Source organism: Diadema setosum, chromosome 10, assembly GCF_964275005.1.
Source record: "Diadema setosum chromosome 10, eeDiaSeto1, whole genome shotgun sequence".
In the NCBI taxonomy this organism is placed as follows: Eukaryota; Metazoa; Echinodermata; class Echinoidea; order Diadematoida; family Diadematidae; genus Diadema; species Diadema setosum.
In genome coordinates this window covers 35,048,608-35,069,589 of record NC_092694.1, presented here as the reverse complement: position 1 = coordinate 35,069,589, position 20,982 = coordinate 35,048,608, and the positions used below count along the sequence as shown (strand labels likewise).

At 38.2% G+C, this 20,982-nt stretch overlaps 2 protein-coding genes and 1 pseudogene across 2 annotated transcripts; 2 read left to right on the top strand and 1 right to left on the bottom strand.

The window, feature by feature from the left end:
• Nucleotides 1-323: 323 nt before the first annotated feature.
• LOC140233704 (ganglioside-induced differentiation-associated protein 1-like) lies at nt 324-5,128 on the bottom strand (annotated as a pseudogene).
• A 5,477-nt stretch (nt 5,129-10,605) lies between these two features.
• LOC140233971 (uncharacterized) lies at nt 10,606-18,191 on the top strand. Its single transcript, XM_072314058.1, has 5 exons — nt 10,606-10,735; nt 12,504-12,782; nt 14,287-14,337; nt 16,666-16,765; nt 17,543-18,191. Exons 1-5 carry the CDS (start codon nt 10,606-10,608, stop codon nt 18,189-18,191), a joined length of 1,209 nt encoding a protein of 402 aa, XP_072170159.1.
• Nucleotides 18,192-18,690: 499 nt separating this feature from the next.
• Nucleotides 18,691-19,998, top strand: LOC140233970 (putative nuclease HARBI1). Its single transcript, XM_072314057.1, has 2 exons — nt 18,691-18,753; nt 18,790-19,998. The coding sequence occupies exons 1-2, from the start codon at nt 18,691-18,693 to the stop codon at nt 19,996-19,998; spliced, it is 1,272 nt and encodes a 423-aa protein (XP_072170158.1).
• Nucleotides 19,999-20,982: the final 984 nt, after the last annotated feature.

Genomic DNA, 20,982 nt, shown 5'->3' with positions numbered 1-20,982 from the left:
GCATGGAGTCCGTACTTTAGGCTTCCTAAACTGAGAATACCGAGCTCTCACACTTTATTGCCAATTAATTATTTTAGTATTGTTCATAGTGACAACTGATAAACATGATACTGGTATCAAATTGTTCAGGATATAGCTCTTTCATTATACAGCTACGTTTTTATTTATGTACTTCCCAGTACATTGGCATTCACGTAGCTCTGCCACTATATAACCAATGCACATTCCTTGACGAAAGTTATCTATTTCAGTTGGTAAATAATTTTCGTTGGAGTTTTGCTACGGAGGTGTCATCCCTTCTTTAATTTCCTCCATTATAAGTATCAAGCTTGGTCATTGGGCACCCAATACTTCGCATCGTTGCCATGGAGACACTTCTCTTTGAAGGACGGGCGACGGAGAACCCTCTGATAGTAATCTGAGACTAGAGGGCGCTTTGAAAGGAATAGTCTCTCCGCCAGACCCACAAAGGTGAGACGATGGAGTAGCACAGAGAGATACAGATCAGCCGTGGTGGTGAATCGCTCGTCGCATAACCAGTACTCCCTGTCTCATAGCAACGGAAGAATGACGGAGAAACTTTTACCACTAAAGCAACGTCAATGTCAAAACTATCATTGAGGTCAAAATGATGAATATTGTTGGTCAACAATGTTATGATCGCGTCCTAAGCCGATAGATGAATAGTCATAGTTAATCAATTCTTGTCTAAATACTGCGTAACCCGATGGTAGCAGCTGCTATATTTCTTGAACATCTTTCAAAGACAGATGTTTATATTACGCTTACTTTCATGTGGGAAAGAAAAACAGGAAATGAGGACAATATATTTTCAAACTTTTGTTTACCCTCAGATAATTAAAAGGGTAAACCTTTTGCTGACACAACATTTACTCCTGTGACGGTCTTATCTTCTCTTAAGGACTTATGATTAGGACTTTAGGGCTTTAGGTTAGTTTGATATGAGCATTAGGATTAGAGTTAAGGTTATGTTTGTGGGTAGAATCTATGTTTGGCTTTAACGGCGTGCAGATATTTCATGGGAGCAAATGTTGCAAGAGAAAATATCATGGAACCATAAGTATGAAACATGAAATTCGATCAGATTAAACGATTAACATCAAATCTAACCAGCTTCTGCTTTCTGCTTCCCTAGTTCTTTCTCCACCTCAGCCAGAGCTGCATCACACTCGTCGATGGACTTGACGAGCCCCTGTTCATTGCCGCTTAAGTCTTGGCCTCGGCTGTACCGACCTAGGATCGCGTTGGCGGCATCGGCCACGTCATGTTCTCCGCCGCGATCGTTTGAAGATGAGCGATGTTTTTCTTGGCACCCTCTGTGCACAATACAAGTAACACTTGAACATTAAACGTATTCAAGACCATTACCTTTACAAAAACCGTTAAGAAATATGAAGAACTGCTATAACAGTTTAATGAGAGGGCAAGGCAGCAATACTTCGACTAATAATACGTATCATCATAATAATGATGATGATGATAATAATAATAACAATAATAATGATAATGATAATAATAATAATAGTAATAATGATAATGATAATAGTAATAACAATAATAACAATATCAATTACAATATCAATGATAAAGATGATGATAACAGTAGAAAGAAAACAGCATCACATCAACAGCAAACTGGAGATATTTAATCCTAACGTCATCTTTATTAGACGAGGAGAAAATATTTAAGAGCAAAATTTAAAAAACAACAACATGATTTTGTTAGCTACTAAAAATGGCTGTTGCTAAGGATCCTGTGTTAGTATTCGTGGCAATAAGATTCATTTTGGTTATATTGAAAGCGGACTTATTTAAGGGTTGAAAATAAACATTTGTCATTGGGAAAGAAGTTGTTTTGATATACCCAAATGGTTCATACACACCAATGAAACTCTGCTTGTTGATTGTCGTTGGTGCTAGGGAGTTTGTTGTGTATTGTCTCATGCACATGGCTCCGAAAGTCAGAGACTGAAAGTTGAGGGCGTCGAGAAGTTTCGAGAAGCGAAGCACCTCCGCTGCTTTCTGAGCATTGTCTTCGAAGTTCAGCTTTGGCTCTTCAGTTGTATACGTAGGAAACCATAATTAATGTAAGAAAGAAGAAATGAATTGTACACATTATCGTTGCTTAAAGATACAGGACCTAGGCATCCTAGGTGTTTTGCCAAAAAAGTTACAATAACTTGTAAATTCCCAAAATAAATCGTAAGTATTCTTTGAATGCAAATAAACAATCGCTTGACACTTGAATTTGACTTAATTCAAATAACTCTCAATAAATTCGTATTTTGCAGTCGATAGTGCAACTCAAATTTAAAATGTGATTTCCAAGATAATTCAAAAGAAATCAAAGAAAAGGGCATCGATACAAATACATGTATGTCGAAAGAACTTGGTTCAGAAAAGTTTCATAAATACTTAGATATTCACGTCTATAACCTCTCTGAACTTTTCATCAGGATCAATTTATTTTGATAGTCCACTTGCAAAACGCAGAATTCCCTATTATTTCTATCTAAATTGAAAACATCTGAGAAAGTGCAGTCATTTCCACTCATAAGGAAAGCCACAGGGATCGATTAGCAAAATCCAAGTGTCAATTCAAGTGCCAATTGAAATCAGCCTAAAAGCATGATGAATATGAGAGTATTTATCATACTCCCTTACTACCTCCCAATTTCCCAATTATTTGATTTAAAAGAGTAATCTGAAATAACGCAAATGCTTTCTCATATAGACTTGCCTTCATTTTCTTATAAAATTCCAAATTTACGAATTCCCAGTAATTTTGCTCTTTCATTCAAATCAATAAGTCTAGTTGTTATTTTATGCAAATGATTGACAAAGTGCCCTTCATCGACGTAGATAAACATCGAAAATTCAGTGTTTGAGTAAGAGAAAATGACGAAAACGACATGGCTATACGTACTCGGGTGGGACTCCAACCCCGACATCATGATTGCCATAATAGATAGGCGTTATATTTACTATACACTACCGATCTTCCGCCCATTCATGCCGATAGGCGGTGATGGTTCTGGTCTCTTACGGCAGCAGGTAGGAGCCTATACTGTGTAAGTATTACGCCTGTCTAATAGCACTCAAGAGACAATGGGTTGTAGTCCCTCCGCATAGACCCAATTATGTATATGCAGATAGTTTTCTTTTTCATAGACACTCAAACACCGAATAATCGATGTTTATTAAAGGCACTTTGTATAATTATATCAGTTTGAAAACGATTTTCCTCTTTGCCTAGTATCAGGATCTTGACTGAAAGACGCTGATGTTGCTCTGTACAGTTGACAATTACGCAAGTTTTACTCTATCCGTAAATGAATAACTAACTTTGTAAATAAGTAAATAAAATTATAGCTAGATAAATGTAAACATTAATAGACGTATACTGAGTATATGAAAATGAATATAAGTATGTAAGAAATTAACAAATAAGTGGTAAACGACTATGATGTCACAGCTACTATTCATGATCCAACAAAGTTATGATTACTGTCTGACGGAAGTGTGTCGACGTATGCGATGGTGTCTTTTGAGTCCCGGAAGAAATTTCCCTTGTGTTCCATGGTTGGAACTTGACCTATTGGGTTGACACGGAGGAATTCCGGGTCATGTTGATCCCCAAACAACGTGAGAACATGGTCCTTGTACTCGATTCCTCTTTACGTCAATGCAAGCCTGCACTGTGAATCAAAAAGAACATTAAATTTAAGAAACGAGATTACCTAACATTTGCCTTTAAGAAAGAATTCGGGATGTTAGGGTGATGATGTATTCCTATGTGATGTGTGTATAATGTATAGGCAACCAATGTATGTAATGTATGTAAAACCCAGGGCTCGACTCTAACGGTGGCCCGGTGGCCCGGGGCCACCAAAAATGAAAGTCGGGCCACCAAATTTTTAAAAAGGGCAAATTTGGTGGCCCGCCTCGGGCCACCAAATTTTTTTTTTAAAGTATGTCAGTAAATTCGTAACTTTTTGCTCCGGAAATGCATAAATGCATGCAGTGAGTTAATGTTTTTTTATTGTTTTTTCGGGCCACCAAATTTTGCTCTCGGGCCACCAAAAATGTGAAATTGATGATTTTGGTGGCCCCATCGGGCCACCAAAAAAAAATAGTTAGTGTGGAGCCCTGTATAACCTATCTATAATGACCGCTCAAGGCAAACACGAATTGAGGTTGCTACGTACAGGTGTTCATTGTAGACAGATTCAATGCATTTATAGCTACAACGTTATATATTCAAAGTCCTATACCACATGAGCATATTATATACGCTCTTCACCCGACACAATGCTACTATGAAAATTAAATTAAAACCAAAACAAATGTGCAACTGCTAGTATATCATGGATACATTTCTTCTGTTTACATGATTATTATGCATGGACATTACGGCCCTACATCATGCATAATGACAAATTGGTTTTCTGCTTGCTTTGAGCGCGCGCCAGAGAGGTGACCCGTACTTTGCAATACCCTTATAACAAGTATAACGCGATCGCAAAGCAAACGGCAAAGACTGTGCAGACAACATATTCTAATACTATCTATAGCGATAGTGATAATATTTGAGCTTTATCAAACCAGTACATGATAACGCAATGCAAATACTCGAAATCATTGATTTGCAAGACGACATGCAACTGGCAGAAACAATTTCATTCAGTGTTTTTCGATGTATATAAAACAGGTGCGGATTAAACTCTCAGTACAGCTTCCAGAGGGCGAGAGGAGACCTTTGGCTCGATGCGATAGCTGTGCAAACTTCTATTGAAGTGAATATATTGTGTAAATTGGTTTCTTCCGATTTTATTCGTACATGTGTATTATAAAACAGATATAGACTGCTTTTATTCGAGGCAGTATTGATATCATTGTCCTTCGAAACGCCACTTTGATAAAACACACGTTATGATATAATGAAATGATGATATTGCACAACTATAAAGGGTAAGAGACATGGGGTGAGGAATGGAAATGAATGATTAGGGGAAACAAGGGTGAAATAATATTTATTACAGCGCATACTCACTCTTTGTGAGCAGCTCGAACGTTCCGAGTGGTAAAGCAGTGGAATTGACGACATGCTGGTTTTTTATTCCGGTCTGGCCAGCGTTCAAACTTGGTGCCTCCCTGTATCAGCGTCCGAACTTCGATATGTGCGTGCAATGAAGTCACCCGAAACGATAAGAAATGGACTGATATCTCCTCAATAGGCTCATATGCAGTGGTCCCGAGTCGTACATCAACAAGACGTACAAAGAAAAGTTTACTCAACACAATCAGCTGCGTCATTCAGGTCATGGACTTGGTAAAGAGGGATAATCTTATATATGCAGAGAGTGAAAGAGGAGAAAGAAAAATATGAACTGAGAGAACACTGCCTTTCAATCAACCTGTTCCGTTTGCCATTTTGAGGATGAGACATGAAACCGAGCGTCATCAAGTATTAAAAAAAAAAGACGAATTATAATTATGACCTGTCATGAGGCTTTCCTGGTTGAAGAAAGTACAAAAAAAAAAAGAGTAAAGCCTATCCTTGATGTTCATTCCGTGGTAAACAGGAAGCATTCACCCATTACTGTTAAAAAAAGGGTAGATAGTAAAGTGAATATGTATATGTATGGCTCCAACAATGTACTAGTATGTATACCGGTATATACATGCACAATCATGTATGTTCATGTACAGTGATAATACAGGAATCAATAAATCAAATCAAATCAAATAACGATGATAAAGACAATAATGACAATGTGATAGAAATTATAGCATCATGATAATTTTGATAATACTTATAATAATAAAAACAATAGTAATAATAGTATACTGCTACTACTACGACGACGACTACTATTACTACTACTACTACTACTACTAATAATAATAATAATAATAATTATCATCATCATCATCATCATCATCATCATCATCATCATCATCATCATCATCGTCATAAGAGTAATAATGTTATTACACGTGATAACCCGTTCCGCACGGGAACCTGGCCTGTAGTCTATGGGCATTTCAGAATTCAGTATGGAATTGGTTAATGTAACTCAACCTGTGGGTTAAAAAAGAAAATCGCTTTCTCATTCCACCCAACTCTTCTCCAACACGCAATTTTCACGTGTATGTCATGCAGTATTTAGCGAATGAACGTCCTAGCCTAAAGTCCAAAGGTTGAACATGGTACATAGGCTCGTTACAAGAGGATTGTCTACACGGAAGGTAACTGGAGGCAGGAATATTATTGATATTCAAATACACATAATAGAATCATCGTGCTGTCATTTTCAGTTATGTTTTCAAATTATCTAGACTACGAACTCTCTCTCTCCCACACACACGCACATACACACACACGCTCATACACCACATCCCACTTACATATAGGCCTAATTACATATGTATATATATTTATTTGCTTATACACACACATGTAGGCCTACTTACACTCGAAGACACACACAAAATTTGATACACATAAATGAAATGTAATAAATACAAGAACGACCAAAAAAAAAATTGAATAAAAAAGTGCTTTGTACCATACCATGCACCCATTTTGTACAATGATCACTGCTTCATTATAATGTCTGTGCCCAATGGACTCTTCTTTAAAGGTGTGTTAAGAATGACGTGGTCCTCTTTATCCAGGGTAGCCTCTTCAGTGATGACAATGTGCTACTACATGTAGATGGCCCTGCCATTATATATTATTTATACCCTGCGTTTCCAGATACCTATTTACACAATTTGGTCGAGAAGGACAAGGTTTGTAATTTTAAACGTTGTGTCCAAGGACGTACGTTGTACATGTTGTAGGAACTTGACGTAGGAACTTGACGGGATTGGAACTCGGGACCACCAATTGGAAGTCATGAGTCTTATCCACTATACCACTGTACTGCCCCCTTTCCCAATGACATTCTAATTCTTGTGTGTAAGCATGAAACTTGTGTTTTCATCTACCAAAGCCAACCTAACGAATGCAATCGATTATTGCGATACACATATCATCCGCATACACACAGATTATATATATATATATATATACATATGTATACATATAAGAAGAGTTTTATCCCAAAACGAGCTAACTCCATTCTTGTTGAGATATTTGTGATTTAAGTCGTAAAAAAAAACAAAGAAAATAATGAAAAAATACAGGATATTTTTAATCATAGCTATCTAGAATATGCCTTGGTATGTCACAATAAAGGTATTATAGTGCCATGAATATGCATTTGTGCGAAGTGGGTGTGGCCGGTTGGGCCGAGGTAAAAAAAGTGTTGATGGTTTCCTCGGACGGTATGGTCCCAGCCTCGCTCGAAAATGGGCCATCAACACTTTTTTTTTTTACCTCGGCCCAACCGGCCACACCCACTTCGCACAAATGCATATTCATGACAACAGGAAAGGTTTAATTTTGCTCGATCTGATGATGGACTTACTTTCAAAAAGTTTAAAAATGGCACTTAGTTCATTTTGCAATTAAACTCTCTACCACATAGGGCAGCATACCATTCCTGAGATCATGACCCATTGAACTTTCTCCACAGCTCAATGAGAACAGTGTATACTAGTATGTGAGATCAATAGTTTGCTATTGGTGGATATACTGGAGAACTTCGCAAAGTACATACTCATCATTCATCTTTCAGAGTATTTATATATACTGTATGCTGATTCATTGTGGATCTATCCTACCGAAAGTGGATTTGCTAAAGCCTCTTTGTTGGGCAGAACATGTCTTTGTTCTGTCTGCACATAAAGCTCTGGTCCCTCGGTTTCCTTTTGCCACAAAAAAAAAAAAAAAAAATATACCACACTGTAGGCCTACATACACTGCAAAACGTCCGATGTTAAATATGAAACACCGAGCTGGTGTTAGATTTTCGGTGCTCATTTTTGGTGTTAGATTAACACCTCCTGGTGTCACTTCAATGTATGAAAATGTTTTTTGACTAGTTACTTGGTTACTGTTTTTCTTGTTGATTTTGAATTTTAACAAAACGATCAAGAACTTTCCGATAAAGTACTTGATTTTGGAAAAAAAAAGGTGTGAAAACATTTACACCACAGTAACACCAGTTGGTGTGGTCCCTTATTGAAGCTGGGCGGGTGTTATACCATTGAAATTAACACCAGCAATATCAACTCAACACCATGTGGTGTCAATGTTGAATTAACACCAACGCAGTGTCAGAATATCACCAGCTACAGTGTCAAATTAACACCACGAAGTGCCAGGTGAACACTTTTCAACACCATCACAAAATACTTTCACCACCTGTCGGTGTGGTCCTCTATTGACACTTGATCGGTGTTAGATTTAACACCCATGGTGTTAAATCTAACACCGATGTTTTTACAGTGTAGGGGCGATCTGCAATGCATGAACTTAAAAACATCACCTTATGTATTGAATGTATCTGTGATGTCTACGCATTAAGGATGACCTTTAAGGAAGTCCTTTAATTATAAAGGATTGATGAGCAAGCTGCTATAGCAGCATGGGACAGACAGTTTCTATTCAAGCCCCTTTCACAACTGTATTATATAGTGCCGATCGACAGGAAAAGGGTTTTGAAAACAAATATTGTGTTTCATGATTTTGAAAGGCACAGTGAACACTGAGTTCTGACAGGCTTCGATTGATAGAGCAACTTAGATGCCTCTCTATTACAATTTGTATATATACACATGCCTATACACATCATACTTCCGTGTTTCAATTAGCCCTACCTACATGCGACGACGGCATGAAGTTCAGTAAAATCTTCTCCCTCACGTTTGCTTGGTCTTCCAAATCCATGAATAATATGGGAGGCACCAACTTAGGGCATTAACTCTGAGCACTGTTCACGAGGAATAATCTTAATGAAAATTCAAATCATATTTGGTGGTAATTGTTCGGGTTAGAGCCACAAAAATGTGACATGTATTCAATAATTGTGACGCAATATTTTCCATAAATAGTGACAGCAGTATAGGCAGTATTGCAATGCATTATGAGAGTTACCCAGCCAACCTAATAAGTGTCCAAAAAAAATGAACGAATGACAATAATAGTTTGCATCCTTTTCAGATTTGCATCTAGTTTGTCACCGCCAAGATATGCAGACAAGGTTAATCGTTCTGTCCAGTTCCTTACTTTCGTGCAGGCTCACTAAATGTATTGTTATTATTATTATCATTATTGTTATTATTATCATTATTGTTATTATTATCATTATTATTATTATTATTATTATTATTATTATTATTAATAATAATATTATTATTATCATTATTGTTATTATTATCATTATTGTTATTATTATCATTATCATTATTATTATTATTATTATTATTATTATTATTATTATTATTATTAATAATAATAATAATATTATTATTATCATTATTATTGTTATTATTATCATTATTGTTATTATTATCATTATTATTATTATTATTATTATTATTATTATTATTATTATTATTATAATTATTATCATTACTATTATTATCATCATAAGTACGTTTACAATAATAGTTTGTTGAAATGAGGGATCACATATACATCCTCCCCTGACGACCTATAAGAGATGCTTCTTCAGACTAATGAGGATCTTCAGTGCAACACTGCGTTCTAAAGACACAAGAACAAGCTGACATTATTTGGTAGTCTGCCATGTTATCCCTATGTGTACATTAAGTATGGTGGGTATAAAAGGATATACTTCTAACATACATAATAGATTAAAGTGTGCATGAACTGATGAATTTTCATTATAAATTATGAATAAATATTTTATCTTCATTACAGATGAATTATGGCTGTTTTAAAGCAAAGTGAAAACGATTAACCAGATAGCCAAAATACCGGCATTCTGTAATCATCCTCCCTTATCAATTTTCAGTTTCCGAGAAAAACTAAAGAAAGACACAAATTAAACAGATTTGTAAACACAGAATATGCATATAAGCAAATCCACACACACACACACACACACACACACACACACGAAAAGGGAGATACATGATACATGCACAAGCCCCAGTTGCTCCTTGAAGTTCCAGTTTCGAAAGGTCGCCTTAACAGAATGCAAATACTAGTACATTATGTATTATGTTAATATATATATATATATATATATATATATATATATATATATATATATATATATATAATGTACTAGTATATGCATTCTGTTAAGGCGACCTTTCGAAACTGGAACTTCAAGGAGCAACTGGGGCGTGTGCATGCGCTTTCACGCAAGATCTCTAATAAAAACTGCATGCTCTTATTAATGAGAAAGTTGTTTCGGGAAAGCACCATGATAATCCAGTGTAGATAAAGTCATTTGCTCTTCATTACGCGATCGGTCAATGTTTGCCTCGGTCCTTTGTAGCCCTGAACACAACGCTTGAATCTTTTACATCGACCAAATGAGAGAGCGCGCAATGAGAAGTTTTTACTATTCGGTGATTAATAGCATTCATAGAGTACGTGGATTGCGAGTTAAACTCGGAGCGTCGAATTCCTCAAGTTTTGTGACGACGCCTTGTGCGATGATATTTCGATATGCCATGGCCGAATTCTGTCTCCGTGTCACCAGTATGTTACTGTTTATGTTCACTCTCAACTTTGGAAGAGTAACTCCGTTGCCAAGCTGCAGCGACGAGCCCGCATGTTCTACATGTGAGTATATTTGCCCATTCAATAACGGATTTTTTTTTTTTTTTTACATGTCTCCAATGACAAGCTTCCTCGTATACATTTCATTTCCACCTTAAGTTCATGCCAATACGCCTAACACGATGCATTTATGGTGCATAAGCATATTTGCATGAATAATCTGCGAAATTTTCAGTTTTGCCTCTGCACAATGAGAGTGTTACCAGTTTACAATGCCATCACTTTCGACTGATAACTTTAATAGTACAGTTACTTTAAAAGAGTAGACCTTGCAATAAGCAGCTTAATATACATGTAGCTATAATGGGAAGTACAGTTACTTTAAAAGAGTTGACCTTGCAATAAGCAGCTTAATATACATGTAGCTATAATGGGAGAACCATTCTCGACTAGCACTTGTGCTAACTTTTGGTTCCCCCTTAAACAACATTATCTTCTGTTTTTCTATTTTTTTTTTTCAGAACCTTTGTCTATGCTTATTTCTACATTACATACTTATTCATACTCTTTGCCTTTTCAGTGATAAATGTATCACAACGAAACTAAATCTATTATACCACATGTATTCTTATGTAAGATAAATATAAGTATGTAAAATATGTGCTTGCATAGCTGTAAGACCCTTGTACAAAATCATTGTATTCTCATTAAAAAAAAATCCATGTTATTGTATCTTACCCTATGAAATTTCATGTTATCATGTTATCATATTCACATATGTTGTTAATAAACTCAACTCAACTCAACTCTTATTTTACTTTTTCATGTTTCCTTTTATCATTGTGAATAAAGAAAACATTTAGGAACATTGATTTCCTGTGAACTGATGAAGTTTTTAAAGTTATCACTGTACTGGCCGCTGTGTATGTCAGGGCCCATTTGCGTGAAACTGTGGTAACGTTTGCAATATGTGGTAGTAAACAATATTATTGTAATGACTGGTATCTACCACAGCAACCGGCACACAATCCATAACCTTTAGATGACGTTTTAGGGAACTTATATTAAAAACGCATCCGTCAATGTCCGTAGGAGACTTAATCAATACTATTTAAGCTACATACAATGTATTTCTTTAATCGTTCAGTAAGTTTTAAATGCATATTGGTCATATTCCCAGCCCCGGGGAGCTTTTACAAATCTGAATGGAAAGAATAAAATCATAATAAACACCTGTGCAAAAATAATTATTTCGTCAGCAACCAATGTAGGTACATGTATGAAAGCCAAATAGAAAACAAAGCGTGACAACTTTACAGGTACATAAAGAGACCGACAAGAAGAACAAACGCAAACATCAAACGCTACTGGGGGAAAAATAGGTATGAGGAAAATAGTGTTGATATTACATGAATATAACTATATTTAGGATGTTCTGATAAATCTTTATGGATATCTTATGTTTTTGAACGAGTCTTGTGAGCATATTGGAACTAAAGCGTGAAAAAAAATAATCCAGAGATGAAAACAAAAATAGTGAACACATAAACAAATTAGATAATAAACTTACTATAAAAGTTTAATTTTGTGATGAAAGTGAGCGTGACAGACACTTTCCAGAATGCAGGCTGAGCAGGCAGAGCTACAGGCAGCATTCATGTCTCACGAAGAAGAATATTTTAGGGGACACCGTTCACTACTTGCAGTACAGTAAAGGTCTTTCTCGCACACTTCCATGTGTTTTTGTTTTTAAGTGAGTTATAAATAGTAAATAAAATGGACATTATGAAAATAAATTAATTGATGAGACTATTGCCATTAATGATTGCAGACGGTTACTACATCGGTTGTTACAAGGCAGATTGCGTGCGGAACGATCACCGCTTCAACAGAACAAGTAGTATAACTCTCGATAACTGCACGGCGTCTTGCCGAGATGGCGGATATCCTTTTGCCGGAATCTCAAATGGAACGGTCTGTACGTGTGGATATGAATTCAAGTGTTTTGACTCTAGTCAAAGTCTGAATTTAAAGGACAATTGCGGGATACCTTGTCCAGGGGATCCTAAACATCGGTGCGGAGGATGGGGAAAGGCCTTGGTCTACATAGGTGAGCCTTGACTAGAAAGAAAGTTGGTTATGTTGACAAGAAGCAGTACTTACAGGCATTATTTACCATCTTATTTTGCAAATGGAACAAAAACTCAGCTTTACTGCTTCAAACCAATGTAAAATTGTTAATCAGTATATAATCAACGTTAGGTATTGTTACAGAGGAAAATGTGAACAATAGTTACAATAAAATTGTTTCTAGAAAAAAAGTCTACAGTTATGGTTTATTGGGGAAAATAGTGATATCTCTTTATATTTCAAGCTTTATTGCAAAATTTTTATACGGTAGGATGTTTTGTGATACAACTGACCTACACATATGCATCAAAAAATGTGATAACTCGAGCATTTTAGAAATCACCACTCCCAATGGTAAACAATGCCTTTAATGTTTACGGTCATCATGCTGTCATCGTTCTCTGTACTTTTTTCATAGTGTACAGACAAAAAAAAAAAGAAATCATAAATTCTACGGGTCACGTAAAATCACAAAATGCATATTCATATCGAAACGCCATAATATTTTATTTATAACGTTTACAGTGGCGGATCCGGGGAGAACCGCAACTGGCGCATGCCCCTCCCCCTTCCCCCTTATTTATTTTTGTTGTTGTTGTGGTTGTTGTTGTTGTTGTTGAAACAAAAGAAATAAAAAGAGGAAATATATAATTCAGCATGTATATTTCGACAACCCAGCAGATATTACTTTGCAGATTTCTATGACTACGAAAATAAAGCATACATGAAAGGAGAATGTCACCCTGATACCATGTTGCTTTTAAAGACAGAAAAATCAGAGAAGAAGATCAATGAAAATTTTTGGGAAGATAAGACATACAGGAAGAGCTATGAACTGTAAAAGTTTACAGGGTAAGAAACAATGGCAAGTCTGTGAGACGTACGCAGCTCTCCATTTACTTTGTACATTATGTACACAGACATACACACGCGCGCGCGTACACACACACACACACACACACAAATCACAATTTTCTTCTTTTTTTTCTCAGATATTTGGAGATAAAGACAGAACTTATTCGCAGAGAAGGACATGCGTAAATATGCAATTAATGATCACACTATGGACCAAACAAAAGGTTTGAAGATTTTTTTTTTTTTTTGGGGGGGGAAGAAAAAATGAAATTGCTGAAATTTTGTGTTAACTGAAAGGAAAGCTGCTCAACACGTACATCACACACAGTTGCCAAGTTGTCTTACTCTCTTAATTTTTTTTTTCGTTAGTAGCTTTTTTGAGTGCCTCTTATTTCATCCACATTTTTACTGATGTACTTCAGCGATTTTGCTGTTTTTATACAAAGCAGCATAACATTAAGATGGCATTTCCCTTTAACGGCACTGTTTCTTTTCGCTTCTGATTTTCGTTTAGATGGCATAATTAATGACCACCACTAGGTCATTAAAAAAAAAAAAAAGATTTGTCTTCTGGGTTTGCGTATACATTACTAACATGTCACACAATCTATCTTCATTACTTTCCGCAGTCAGTTACTCAAATATCTCGACACCTGATGGCGCTTGTGATGAGCAGCCTGGTAAGTGTCTGTACTGATTGGTAAGTCTCAAAAAAAGAGGAATGGGTCCCCTTGGTAGCTCCCTAATACAGGGTTGGTTCTCAAAATTGAAGCTCTATGTCCAAAACTTTTTTATGTAAATTCAATGTGTGTGTGTGTGTGTGTGTGTGTGTGCGAGTGTGTGTGCGTGTTGTTGTTGTTGTTGTTGTTGTTGTTGTTGCTGTTTTGATACAATCAAGAACGTGTGTATATTATACAGATATTGACTTACGTGAGGTGGAATATAACATTTGAGATCCTCGCGGAAAGTTATATTTTTGTCGAGGAAAAATATAGTATTCCGAGACAAAAATATAACTTTCCAAGGGAAATGCTTCTCATCCTTGTGACCATGTTCACGTGACAGCATTTCGGCCAATCACATAATGATAGTATTATAAGTCATATAATATAATATAACGAGCTATCATGTGCGTGTGTTCACTCGTATAGTTCGCAGTAAACGAATTCAACTAAAGGTATATCCTTCATCATGGAATTGTGATCGCAGAAAAGAAACATTTGTAATCTTGACAGACTTTCAGTTGCTCGTTCTTCGGGCAGATATTGCAATTGGATAGATCATGTACGATCACGATGCACTATATTTCGTTTAATATGACTACCATAACTCTATTCTGGTTTGAAATGGTAGAAATTAAGGTTCGGCTTATTGCACTCTCGACTAACGTCCTCTTTCCTATATTTAATCGCTGTCAGCCTTCTAGTCTGACCAAAAAGATTGTAGCCCGACCTTTGAAGGTTATTCTTTGTAATACGCCCATTCCACAGAGATTCGTTTTCTCTCATCGGTCACTCATCTGAAGCTAAGACTTGTGTTGGTCGACTAGCAGGTCAGTGTCAGACATGTCTGGCGGTGATCCGATGAGGCAAGATCGTCCGATGAGGATGACGAGCGACATGTCTGACACTCACCTGATAGTCGACCAACCAAGTCTGATTCATCGGACTGCGATCGGATACATTTTGGTGGGTGGCCGGAAGCAACATACATTCACCTGTACTTCGCTTCCGATGAGTGACGGATGAGGGAAAACCTCTGTGGAATGGGGGTATTTGGTACAACAGAGTGAGTAAATAGCAGTCGACGAAGTCAACGGCAAGCAATTAGTTAATTCCTCCGTTCAGAGTGGTGCTTTGTATGCCCCAGGGAGCATCTTAATTGGATCGTGACTTGATCGTGTTGATAAGAACTATGAATTTATTTAGTGACTATTTAAAGTACTGTACCAAAGTGGGTGAAAATATTCCTTGTCATTTTACACAGATGACACTTGCTTAATTTTGTAAATAATCGAGTTTAGGCCCCTACTACATCCACTTATCCACCTATCAAAACCAGATCACAGTTCGGGTGGTTATGTCCTTTACATAGCTTTAAGAGTCTGCTGGCTCATCATCAAATAAATGACGTATATTCTCGTGTTCAATTCAATTCAGTTCAATTCCATTCCATTCAATTCAATTCAATTCAATTTATTGATTTCATAAACGCAATACGATACTTATAGATCTAATAATAGTAATACTTGTAATAATGATGAAAATAATTGAACAATAGCAAAAGCAACAACAAACAACAAAACCTCTGATATCACCGACCTGCAAAAAAAAAACCTACGCAGAAACGTTGTACTAACGTCGTGTCCTGGAGATACGAATAAAGTGGTAATCAATATGGACTAGTTGACACATTATCTTTCTTTTTGCAAGTACCTAATAAAAATCAATCAGCTCATATCATGGAAAATGTCTTTGTTTTCTGTCATGTCTGTTTACACTCAGTGATTCATAATGCTATGGTGACATAGTTTAATCCAATTTTTTCTCCACACGTCTGATGACAATAGTAATGAACATTGTCTCATGAAAAAAAAAGAAATAAATCTTCTTCCCCAATCAAAAAAAAAAGAAAAGTTCCGACCAAATATTAGGCAGGTGTATTCTTACACATATTGACTATCCGGTTATTCAGTGTAAAATGATGGTGATCTGTCGAGTCATGCATGCATGCGCTATAACCAAATTACATTAAAGACATGGTCAGAGTTCAAAAGTGAAAAGTCATTTCGGGAGGTCTGAAACTAGTTAACAGTTTAACAGTTTATAAGCTCTACATTTCAGAACTAAAATTGCTCCACAGCATCTTCAAAGTGTGCTCACTTAACCACGACACATCAGCTACCTCCGATGTTCACAATACAGTTGCTGTTACATACCACCTCCCTGCATGCTGGTAATGATACCTTTCAATAAACTGATTTTGTTATTCTCTTCCTTTCTCTGTAGAACAAACTTTCAACTGGCTCGATTATGTGGTATACTTTGCCGCAGGAGGAGTCTTAATACTCGTTGTTAACGTGCTTGCAACGTGTTGTATCGTCAGAAGGTACTCATCTACAGCAGATCGAGTGTTAACTCAGTTCCTCTTTTGCGTCCATTGCCTTCAAACTAACTTGAAAATATGTCAGCTTTTCGAGATATCTTATCGATATAATCATATTTGGTGTCACTCCTTATTGGAGAAGTGTGATGTAGAATCACTGAATAAACTCTTAAATTCACAAAGTAAATTAGGGGTAGGGGTTGCCGCGAAGATGTATGATAGAGATGAAATTATACATCTCCGTTTCGAGAGACCATGATCCATATACCGTAATCGTAAGATTTTTATCCTCATGTCAGAACTTGAAAGGTAGGTTTTTATCCATATTGATTGTAGATTTAAAAATTGAAAATTTCCATTGTACGGCATTGAAAACTTGTTAAGGATTAGCGCTAACATATTTTACGTAATTATAATTCGTTAAGGTTTGATACAATACGTATCCAGTATATAGCTGCTTTCACACTACGCGAAACTACGCGTAGATTCACTACTATCTTTTTTCTTTCATGAATTTTTACTTAGTGTACATGATCGCAAACTTCTCGAGAAATTACCGGCAAAACGTCCGCTATGTACTTGGGAAGTTTTCCATTCCTCGCGAAACACTAATAAGGGGGGGGGGGGTTGTTGGTAGTCTATCGTGATCCTGCAAGTTATCGGGGAACATGACACTATGCGTAAGGTTCACGAAATGTGACCGAAGGTAATGTGAATGATTACCATGTATCATGGTAACAACATATTTAAATAACTTATGCCATGCTACTTCACTCTCAGGTGCAAGAGACGTCGCACGGTAGCCCTTACGGCTTCCTACCACGCCCGCTCCGAGCCAGCGACCTTCACTCCCCACATGACGGAAGTCAACCTTAATGCCATGATTGAATCTCCTCTGAGAAGCTCAACCTTACCAGCGCGTACGGGAAGGGCCAACGGCATAGCACTGGCCGCCAGTTCTTTCAGCTCACGTAGTCACACATTGTCATCACGACGCAACGGTAGCAGCGCAGCCCTCCAAACCTCCGCCATCGACGACGACGACTCCGGTGGAGAGTACACACAGCTGCAGCACCACTACCAGAAGCAGATCTACATGACACCCTTCGCGGGTAAAAGCATCCGCGCGAAAGGGGAAGGTTCCGCCCGTCCAGCTGAAAGGCAAGACGACACGTGCGCCATGCTACGAGCAGGAGCTTGCTACAGCGAAGAGAAACTTGCGAGCCCACACTTGTACGACGTTCTGGAGGAGGGTGGCTTCGGATACGCACTCGATAATGGGGGCAGTAACGAAGGCGCTGAATGTTCACCGTATACCGATATGGAAGAGACACTATATGTAGGAGAGAGAAATAGCCCTGGCACTGTTGGGAGTCGTCGCAATGGCCAAAAGAAGACGAAGGACTATTTCGACATGACGTATATCTAGACGCATTCGTTCGGTGTTTTTGTTTTTGTTTTTCAATCCCCCCCCCCCCGCCCAGGGCCCCATTTGTTGTCACTTCTTAAATAAATACACCCACACACCTACGTCAGATGTGAATGTGAGATATCCAGGGGAGCTACAAAACACACATACACACATACATATAGAACACACAAAATCCATGTTTCACTTCTCTCCGTTGTGTCTCTTTGCTAGCTTTGCGTAGAGTTGCGTAGAGTTGCGTAGAGTTGCGTAGCGACTACGCCGAAATCGGCTGCGTAAAGAAGCGCGTAGATACGTAGCGTATTTCGCGTATAGCGGGCGTAGAGTTGCTTACACATACGTAGGTTGAGCGTAGAGACCGCGTAGAGTTGCTTACAGTTGCGTAAAGTTGCGTACCGCGGGCGTATTCATAAAATAATGAGACTGCAGAGCTACTTCACCAGAGCTTTGTGCTTCTCAGTTCACCCTTGTCTGCTGTTCTAACAGGTAGCTAAACGTGATGGGGAGGTTGAATCCATTGCTAGTGTCTACAGTTCTTCACCATTTGGATGCCCTAGAGACAGTATTCACAGAATGAGAACGTTTTCAACGAGAAAAGGAAAGAAAACGGGCTGTTGCAAGAATAAGAAGAAGGGTGTGGGTCAAGCCTTGCATCCAGCCTCGACCCCTCCATGGGCAGTATGAACAACTAATGAAAGAACTGCATGCCGAAGATGTTTCTTCATTTACCAATTTCATGCGGATGGAGCCACGGGTATTCAATGAACTCCTGACACGAATTGCACCGAGAATCACAAAACAGGATACCAACTTCAGACATTCTTTGGAACCTGGTTTGAAACTTGCTGTAACTGTGAGGTTTCTAGCCACTGGCAATAGCTACAAGACCCTACAATATGGATTTCGAGTTGCTCATAATACTATTTGTGAGTTTATCCCCCAAGTGTGCCAGGCAATAATTGAAGAATTATCTGATGAAGTTCTCATGTGCCCAGATACCCCAGAAGGATGGAAACAAGTGGCTGAAGATTTCTACAACCATTGGAACTTTCCTCACTGCGTTGGAGCAATTGATGGCAAACATGTTGCCATTAAGAAACCTGCAAAAACCGGAAGTTTGTTCTACAACTACAAAGGTTTTTTCTCCATTGTCCTGCTGGCAATTGTAGACGCTCACTACAGGTTCATGTATGTGGACATTGGACAGACTGGTTCTGGCTCTGATGCTGGGGTGTTCAATCAGAGCCCTTTCAAGACAGCCATTGAGAGCGGGAAGCTGAACCTGCCTGCAGCAGACCCTCTGCCCCATGATGACCAGCCACTTGAATACTTCCTTGTTGGAGACGACGCTTTTGCGCTGAGGACTTGGCTGATGAAGCCTCTGCCACTTCACAACATGACTCACCAGCAGCGAGTCTACAACTACAGGCTTTCACGAGCCAGACGGGTTGTAGAAAATGCGTTTGGTCTACTGGCAGCAAGGTTCCGCTGCCTTCTGGTGACTTTGCCTCTAACTCCAGAGAGAGTCATCAAGATTACCCATGCATGCTGTGTCCTGCACAACTTTCTTCTGTTCAGAAACCCTACAGCTGATGTAGCTACACTTGATCAAGAGGACCAGCAGCACAACCATGAAGTAATTCCTGGTTCATGGAGACAGGATGCCCATCTGCCAGACATGGAACAATTGTATCGTGGCAACACAAGCAGAGCAGCAAAGGAGCAAAGGAACTACCTCGTGGAGTATTTCAACTCGCCAGTAGGCAGTGTACCATGGCAAGATGAGATCCTGATAATTAATGATTAGATCAGTGTGACTGAATGACATTGCAGTAGCTTCCTCTACCTTGGGCATCGAAGCCACAATTTGGAGACAATATGACCTTGCCAACCTTGTTTGATGTGTACGTGCTATTTCATCTGAAAGTAGTTGTTGCATTTCCGTTAAAGCACACTCCCTTCATTGTGAATAAATGCAAAAGGATTGAATTTAGTTTGTTTCGACTTTACTTTGTAGCAAACTCTGCTACCTACAGAGAATCTTGCAAGTTATATTATTATTTCCCTTTTTCTTGTATAATGTAAAGTATAATGTGGAAAAAGTAACAGCATGCAAAGGGGTCCCATTTGATTGTAATCAGTTTCATAATCAGTTTCATTTTAATTATTATTGATTGATTCACAGTTGTGGTCATGCCCTGTTCTGCTCTGCAAATGTGCGCTATTTTGTCCATGTTACTACTGGAGCTGGTCCATCATACTGCCATATTTGGATGGTTATAGCATCAGGAACCTTCTGGACATGTTTTATCATTCTTGGATCCACGAAACTTGAGCTTTTTGTGATCATCATTTTTGGGATTGTCCTGCAGTATTATATAGCTACCAGTGCTCTGCATTGCATACAGTATGGGTCGTCCAAAACAAGGGAAGAATCCAGGCAAATTCCTCACTCCACAGCGTGCTCGCACTCCGTCACATATCAACGTGGCCAAGGAGAATGTTATCGCCCACGGGGGAATAGACACTGCAGTCAAAAAATGAGGGGCATGGAGGATAAAGCAGGGCTCAAGCCAGAGGAAAATGGGGTGTTCATTAACTTGGACGGTATACTAGACCAGCTGGAGGGTGTCAGCCAGATGGGGGCGAGAGCTGCCCAGGGTGACATGTCCACAATTGTTGCTACTGCTGTCCAAGCAGCGGTTAAAGCTGCAGTACCTGCTATTGTGCAGGCTGTAAAAGATGACTGCATGGCGGGTGTGACAGAGATCGTAAACCCATACCTCTTTCG

Excerpts from the sequence above, each read along its gene's own strand:
- LOC140233971 (XM_072314058.1), top strand. The coding sequence starts at position 10,606 with ATGATATTTCGATATGCCATGGCCGAATTCTGTCTCCGTGTCACCAGT. Across the intron at positions 10,736-12,503 it reads CGAGCCCGCATGTTCTACAT|ACGGTTACTACATCGGTTGT; the intron begins GTGAGTATATTT and ends TAATGATTGCAG. Across the intron at positions 16,766-17,542 it reads ACGTGTTGTATCGTCAGAAG|GTGCAAGAGACGTCGCACGG; the intron begins GTACTCATCTAC and ends CTTCACTCTCAG.
- LOC140233970 (XM_072314057.1), top strand. The coding sequence starts at position 18,691 with ATGGGGAGGTTGAATCCATTGCTAGTGTCTACAGTTCTTCACCATTTG. Across the intron at positions 18,754-18,789 it reads ATTTGGATGCCCTAGAGACA|GAAAGAAAACGGGCTGTTGC; the intron begins GTATTCACAGAA and ends CAACGAGAAAAG.